Source organism: Bipolaris victoriae (genome assembly GCF_000527765.1).
Source record: "Bipolaris victoriae FI3 unplaced genomic scaffold scaffold_14, whole genome shotgun sequence".
NCBI lineage: Eukaryota > Fungi > Ascomycota > Dothideomycetes > Pleosporales > Pleosporaceae > Bipolaris > Bipolaris victoriae.
Genome location: NW_014575378.1, coordinates 78,865 through 85,918, shown reverse-complemented (window position 1 = coordinate 85,918; position 7,054 = coordinate 78,865). Strand labels below are relative to the sequence as shown.

Sequence of the window (7,054 nt, the reverse complement as noted above, 5' to 3'; positions counted from 1 at the left end):
ATGACACGTGATATTCGACCAATAGCTGTAGGCTGATATCGCATCAGGCTGTATAACAGTAAAACTAGACCTCTTATTCTCAAGCGGCCAAGTGTATGAGCCGCACTATTATCTCGCAACGCTACAACAGAATCGAGTTGGTGGTCCGGTGACGTGGAGAGGGAGCGATGGCAGAGTCGGTGTCGGTGTCCCTAGGCTGACCCCTGTCCTCCGTCCTCCGAGCTGGTAGCCGTCGTTTAGCTCTGCCGAGGCAATACGGCCCATATCAGATCTCCGGGCGAATCGTATGCGCACCAAACAAAGGGCCTCTGTTGCTCACACCTCTGTCCATTGGGACAGATCTTTATACACAACCAAACATGGACGCGCCTAATGGATCACAGAACCCGCGAAAGAGGCGACGGAGAAGGCGCCTTGACCGGCCTCCTGTCTCGGCGCGACTACTGCTCGACGACCGCATCAAGGGCGAGGTCGGCGTGTTGTCTGAGGATCTCTTCAACGATCTGTTTCCTGCCTCTAAAAGCAAGAATGCAGGTAGGTGGAAGAAGCAAACTACAAGTCACTGGCGGAGAGAAGAGTCGGCTAACCAGGGTAGAAACGAATGGAGACACCCCAGACTCAGACCGCATCCGACACGTTGCCATCACTCCGTGGCTACCGAGCTCCGTCGTCGCTTCAAACAACATTCCGTGGACAATCTTTCCGGTGCGACCGGCTGAGAAGACTGAGAATGGCACCGCGCGCCCCCACTCATCCCTCCACATTCCGGCCTCATCGCTTGCGCTGCAGTCCTTCTCCCAAGTCCTCCAGACCGTCGCCCCAAATAGAGCGCAGAGGAGAGATGCGCCAATTGAGGTGCGCATCTACGATGTTGTACCCGTCGGCCTGGACACACTCTACGTGAATTTGGATACTGAAGCACTGAGGAAGCTCGATGAGGTGCACGCCAAATTTGGCGGGGGGTTCCTTCCTCAGGTCAACGGAACCTCGCGCGTACCAAAGAGTCGCTCCCTGGAAGCCAACGGCACAAGGGGAAAGCAAGTCGACGTGGCTGCGCAAGAAGAGGTATGGCGGAAGGCCGTACGCGAAGCCCTACAGATACCCAGCGTCCTTCATACTGGCGACTTGCTCCCCTTGAACCTCCCTGCCCACCCAATCACACACGTTCCGCCTCCTCCAGCTAGGATTACTGCTTGCGAGCCCGTCTCGCAAGGTCTTCTTTTGCCAAGCACACGCATCGTAATACTGCAGTCACATCGCAGCAGCTCTAAGCACCCCGTCATTCTTCCCCCTGTGAAGCAGACTGCAAATGGCTTCGGCGATGAGGATGAGGCCGACGATACTTCAAATGATACCTTCTATTCCGCTGCCGAGGATCGCCTCGATTCGCGCAATGTGTCTCCCCCAGAAGAGTCGACTGACAATTTTGAGTCGGAACTGTCGGAGAGTGATGCCGGCGATTTGTCTGACGAATCCGACGACATCATCTCACTGAATGCACCCATGCTGCCACCTCAGTCTTCAGGAGTGCTTTCATCCTATACCTCCGCTACTCCACGGCCTGGCAACTACCGTACAAATGGAATTGCCACCCCAGGTTCGGTGTATTCTAGCTTCACAGCTACTACTGCCCGTGGACCTACCAATAGGAGCAAGGTATTCAAAGCCCAGGGGCTGCTTCAAAAAGTTCCAGATGACCTTGTCTACCCAAAGCCAGGGGCTGAAGATGATGAAGAGGCCCGCGTCTTTGTTGACATTAACACCCTGGTCAAGGTTGGTTGCTTCTCTGGCGACTGGGTCAAGATTGAGGGTACTGAAGCGCCTTCTTCGCATCCTCTTTTTGGCTTGGGCGCTTTTGGCGGAGTAGACGACGAGGACGGCTCCAACTGGAGACCTGTTCGAGTCTTTGGTCTGCCAGAAAACATGTCCAAGAAGGTTGCACGCTATCCAGTGCAAAAGAACTCGGAGCTTGACCGAAGAAGCAGTTTCTCGGGCTTTTCGCAACCAGTCTCATCACTACATGCCTATCTCTCGCCAATCCTTCTCGCCAATCTGGGAAGTCCGTCCCACCTCCGCATTACCCCGCTAGCCCCCAATCAATCATCACATCTCCCAAGAAGTGCAATCCAGAAACCTCGTGTAACCGGCTCGTCTTTACCCCCCTCTGCCAAAGAAGTAACCCTTCTGAAAGTGTCAACACCACTGTCTTCTGAGCGTTTGCTTCAGCCTAGTCTTTTCGCAGCCTTGAAAGATCACTTTGAGCAGAAGCGAAGAGTCGTAAAGAGCGGCGATCTGATCGGCGTTTCGATTGATGAGTCTCTTGGTCGAGCGGTTTTCCAAACCAGTACGGAGGACGATGCTGGGAATGAAGAACTGCTTACCAGAGCCAAATCAAATGCCAGCGAGGAGAGTCCTGGTGTCAGCAGTCGGAACTCAAAGGTCGTTTCATGGTTCAAGATTGGCAACGTTTCTGCTTCTTCACATCCGGCTCACGATGGTGAAGAACCGGACATCTGGGGTGGTGCTGTAACTGTGGACGCTGCAAGCACGAAGATGGAGATGAACGGCAGCGAACAAGGCAAGACTCCGGCTCCTATCAACAACGCATGGCAATATTACCTAGGCGCCAAACGGGCTCCAGTCTCAAGCTCCCAGAAGACGATGACATTGGACGAGCTGCCCAAGCCCTACATTTCGCCGCTTCGCAGACGGTTGCGGGAACTCATGTCTGTGGCGACAAGTCCTAGGGCCATCCACTTGGGACTACCTCCAATTGCAGTATTGATTACCTCAACCCAACGCGGCATCGGCAAGGCTACTATTGCTACCAAGGCTTGTGAAGATCTTGGCTTACACACCTTCTCTATTGATGCGTTCGATATTGTCACAGAAGGAGGTGCTGGAGGTGGTGATGTCAAGACTGAAGGATTTCTCAAGGCAAGAGCCGAGCGAGCTTTGACATGCGGCGCGGAATTCACAGCGTTACTTGTGAAGCATATCGATGCGCTGAATGCGGATCGCATGAATGCTGCATTGAAGGAGATCTTGGCCGATTGCCGCGTGTTGATTGCGACAACCACAGAAATCGACAAGGTGCCTGAGGGCATTCGAGGACTCTTTACACATGAAATCGACATGACAGCCCCGGACGAAGGAGAGCGAGAAGGCATATTGAGGAGTATCATCGACGACTCTGGTATCAGGCTGTCTCCTGATGCCGACTTGGGCAATGTTGCAGTCAAGACTGCAGCGCTGGTCGCAGGGGATCTCGTTGACGTAGTCGACAGGGCTTTGGTTGCAAAACAACAGCGTCTCGAAGCGCTTGCAGCATCCGCGACAAAATCGTTAAAGTCAGCAGAAGCGGTTACGATTCGGGATATCGAGCTTGCCGGTGGTCATATGAGCAACAGTCTTACCAAAGCAGACTTGGACGGTGCCGTAGATGCAGCACGTAAGAACTTTGCCGACGCAATCGGAGCCCCGAAGATCCCAAACGTCGGCTGGAAGGATGTCGGTGGTCTTACACACGTCAAGGATGCTGTCATGGAAACCATTCAGCTCCCGTTGTCTCGCCCAGAGCTGTTTGCCAAGGGCATGAAGAAGCGCAGCGGTATTCTATTCTACGGACCACCAGGAACGGGAAAGACCCTCCTTGCAAAGGCCATTGCTACAGAGTTCTCGCTCAACTTCTTCAGTGTCAAAGGTCCAGAGTTGCTCAACATGTATATTGGTGAGTCTGAAGCCAATGTGCGGCGTGTATTTCAACGAGCTCGCGATGCACGACCATGTGTAGTGTTCTTTGACGAACTCGACTCGGTCGCCCCCAAGCGTGGCAACCAAGGTGATAGTGGTGGCGTCATGGACCGCATAGTCAGTCAGCTCTTGGCTGAACTAGACGGCATGAGTGACGGGGGCGAAGGTGTCTTCGTCATCGGTGCAACGAACCGACCGGATCTGCTTGACCAAGCGCTGCTACGTCCCGGTCGCTTCGACAAGATGCTGTACCTAGGTGTCTCAGACACCCATGAGAAGCAGCAGACCATCTTGGAAGCCTTGACAAGAAAGTACGTGACTAGAGTCCTCTCCCAGTCTTGCTTATGCTAATATATATTCCAGGTTCACACTACATCCCTCACTCTCCCTACAGCGAGTATCTGAAGGTCTTCCCTTCACCTACACAGGTGCTGACATGTACGCTCTATGCTCGGACGCCATGCTCAAGGCCATTACTCGCAGTGCCCGAATGGTCGACGACAAGGTCAAAGCGTACAACAACACACACTCATCCAACGTCACCATTGCTTACTTTTTTGATCACATTGCTACCGAAGAAGATACGGCAGTTATGGTCACAGAGGAGGACTTCATGGAGGCCCACAAGGAGCTCGTCCCTAGTGTTAGTGCTGACGAACTCCGTCACTACGATCGGGTGAGGAGGCAATTCGAGGGTGCTGGCAAGAAGGAAGAGGACCAGAAAGCAAACGGCTCGGCATCCCAACAATCATCAAATGGGAAAGGAAAGGGAAAGGCGATTGCAGTCGATGATACCGACAGCATGGTTATCATGACCGAGCACGTCGAACTCAATGGCGACGGCAAAGCAACCAGTGGCGGTAGCAGCAAAGGCAAAGGCAAAGCATCGGCTTCAAGCCACGGAAACAAAAACAGCGTAGATATTGCTGAAGGTGGCTTCGGAGACTCCACCGAAGACGGCGACCTGTACGCTTGATTTGGACTCGTATAGCAGACGTGTGCATACCAAGTGCTTACATATGTACTACAGTACCCAACTTTAATACAACATCCCTCGCACCCCTCACGTAAATGTCAGCAAATCTCACTTCCTCGGATTGATCAATGTGTAGCTAACTTCGTACAACACCCAGATTAGCACTAGGATCGACAGCTTACTTGCAAAATTAGACTATCGCCTTGTCTCGAATGCTTAAAATGCACAAACTAGTAAAAGACGGGCCGAAGCCGGCCTTGAACGAATCGAGTTCTTGCACTGCGATCGGGATCGTTACTAGGTACACAGTAAGCACGATAAAGTTTTGATTTCTGCCAAGGGTATACCCGAGAACAGTGCAAACCTCATCTAACAGGTATGGCTAGGGTATTGCCAGGGTTACTATGATCAGTTTAAGGACCTGTCCTAGAGAAAAACAAAAAGTATGTTCTTCTGGGGGGGTTATGTCCTAGATGCTTGTATTCTCTGATAACCAATCGAATTCCATGGACACGGACTATACACAGAAATTAGTTGAGAGGGCGATCATGTAGCTCCATGCTTGGGTTTTTCTTCAGGAAATGAAACAAGTTGTAGAGTTAGAGAGTAAGACCTATACTGTATATAGTGCAGCGCCCGTTGAGATTACTGAGATTTATCTCTAGATTAGGGATAGTAGTGTTATCTGCAGAAGAGCCACATTCATCATCATCATTCTTAGCGTATCCATGCACAAGATGCTTGCTGGTGACCACAGAACGCGGTCTGGTAACGAAAAAACTTGCCCTGGCGTACCTGTATTCTAGACCTCTCACCCATCGCGCGAGACATATGTGAAAGGGAAACGAGAGAATGGACAGTTCGTACGTATGTAGTGTGAAACCCAAAGTTATGCAGGTATATGTATATTTAGGTGTACTGAGGCGAAATGCTGAGGTAAGGCAGGACAAAGCAGTTGTATGGGGCCGTGCTAGTGTACGTGAGATGACGGAAGGGTACGAGGTGTGCGAAGAAAAAAAGTGCAAGCAAGACACGTTTTGGTACGAAGTACGGCCGAAGAAGAAAGAACGGATTGGTTTGGGTTAGGTTGAGAATGGGTTGGTTATGAATGAAGTAATGCTAATTTTGAAAGGCAAAGACAAGGGGATGGGGGGGGGATGGGTATATATATCAAGAAGAATCAACAAGAAAGTGAAGACAGACCACCATACCAAAGGCAGAATCACTGGAGTGTTACTGAAATACACTGGACCCTTCTTGCTTCATTCTTTAATATCTCATCTACATTCTTCGAAGCAAAGCCCATCCATCCAAAATGAAAGCCTCACCTCTCCTTGCCCTCCCATCGCTGGCAGCAGCCTCAACCATAACCCTAACCGCAACCCTCTGCTCCTCAACCGCAGACCAAGACCTCACCCCCTTCAACATCGACCTACCCCTCAACCAGCTCACCGCCCTAATCTCCAACCCGGACGCTGAAATCTGCAACCTAAGCATAACCGCCACATCCTCCTCCTCCCTCGACCTTGACAGCATATCCTGCACCCTCTACGCCCCCGCCGACCTCACCACCGCCCTCCCCTCGACCCTCACCCTCGCCTCCCCCATCACCAACACCCCCCTCGGCAGCGCCCTCTGCACCGCCCAAAGACCCACCATCCCGCTAAGCCGGCGACTCCTGCAACTCCTGCACCTACACGCCGCCGCCCCCTCGGTCCCCCTCGCCGCCCGGGACTCCATCCACACCAGCGACCCCATCGTCGCCTTCGTCGGAAAGCGCGAGACAAAAACGTACGAGGAGAAACGCGCAGAAGCCACTGCCAAAGATACGAACGGCAAAAACGAGCACAAACGCGCACAAGTCACGGGCATAAACGAGCACAAGCGTGAAGCAAAGCCGACAAAGGGGGAACCATCGACGCCGACGGTGGAGAGCGGATCAAAGCCTACGAATCAGGGGACTGAGAAGAAAGAAGGGGCGGGGGAAGAGAAGAGAGAAGAGGAAGAGCAGAGTGGAGAGAGTGGAGAGAGTGTGGGTAAGAGACTGGTAAAAAAGGGTGTTTTTGTTGGTGCCGCCCCGGGGATTGCCAAGGTTGAGATGGGGATTTTCGGTGTAGGAGCGTTGGCGATTGGGATTGCGGCTTTGGTTATGTAGATGGATGGGGAGAAATCACGAGGTTTGTACATAAAGGATTGCATATATAATAAGAAATCAGACTATTAATTACTTCCATCTACGAAAAATCTTCAACTATCTTACAGAGATAACTAGAAAAAGGTCGCTGTCATGCCCTTTCGTTGATCAAACAAACAAACAAACAAACG

At 52.0% G+C, this 7,054-nt stretch overlaps 2 protein-coding genes across 2 annotated transcripts; both read left to right on the top strand.

Moving 5' to 3' along the window:
• Positions 1–359: 359 nt before the first annotated feature.
• On the top strand, positions 360–4,729 carry COCVIDRAFT_23704 (hypothetical protein; the record flags this gene model as incomplete). The annotated part of the gene is made up of 3 exons (XM_014704517.1): positions 360–534; positions 596–4,064; positions 4,117–4,729. 3 exons carry the CDS (start codon positions 360–362, stop codon positions 4,727–4,729), a joined length of 4,257 nt encoding a protein of 1,418 aa, XP_014560003.1.
• A 1,315-nt stretch (positions 4,730–6,044) lies between these two features.
• COCVIDRAFT_13109 (hypothetical protein) lies at positions 6,045–6,884 on the top strand (the record flags this gene model as incomplete). Its single annotated transcript, XM_014704496.1, has 1 exon — positions 6,045–6,884. The coding sequence occupies one exon, from the start codon at positions 6,045–6,047 to the stop codon at positions 6,882–6,884; it is 840 nt and encodes a 279-aa protein (XP_014559982.1).
• Between the last annotated feature and the right edge of the window lie 170 nt (positions 6,885–7,054).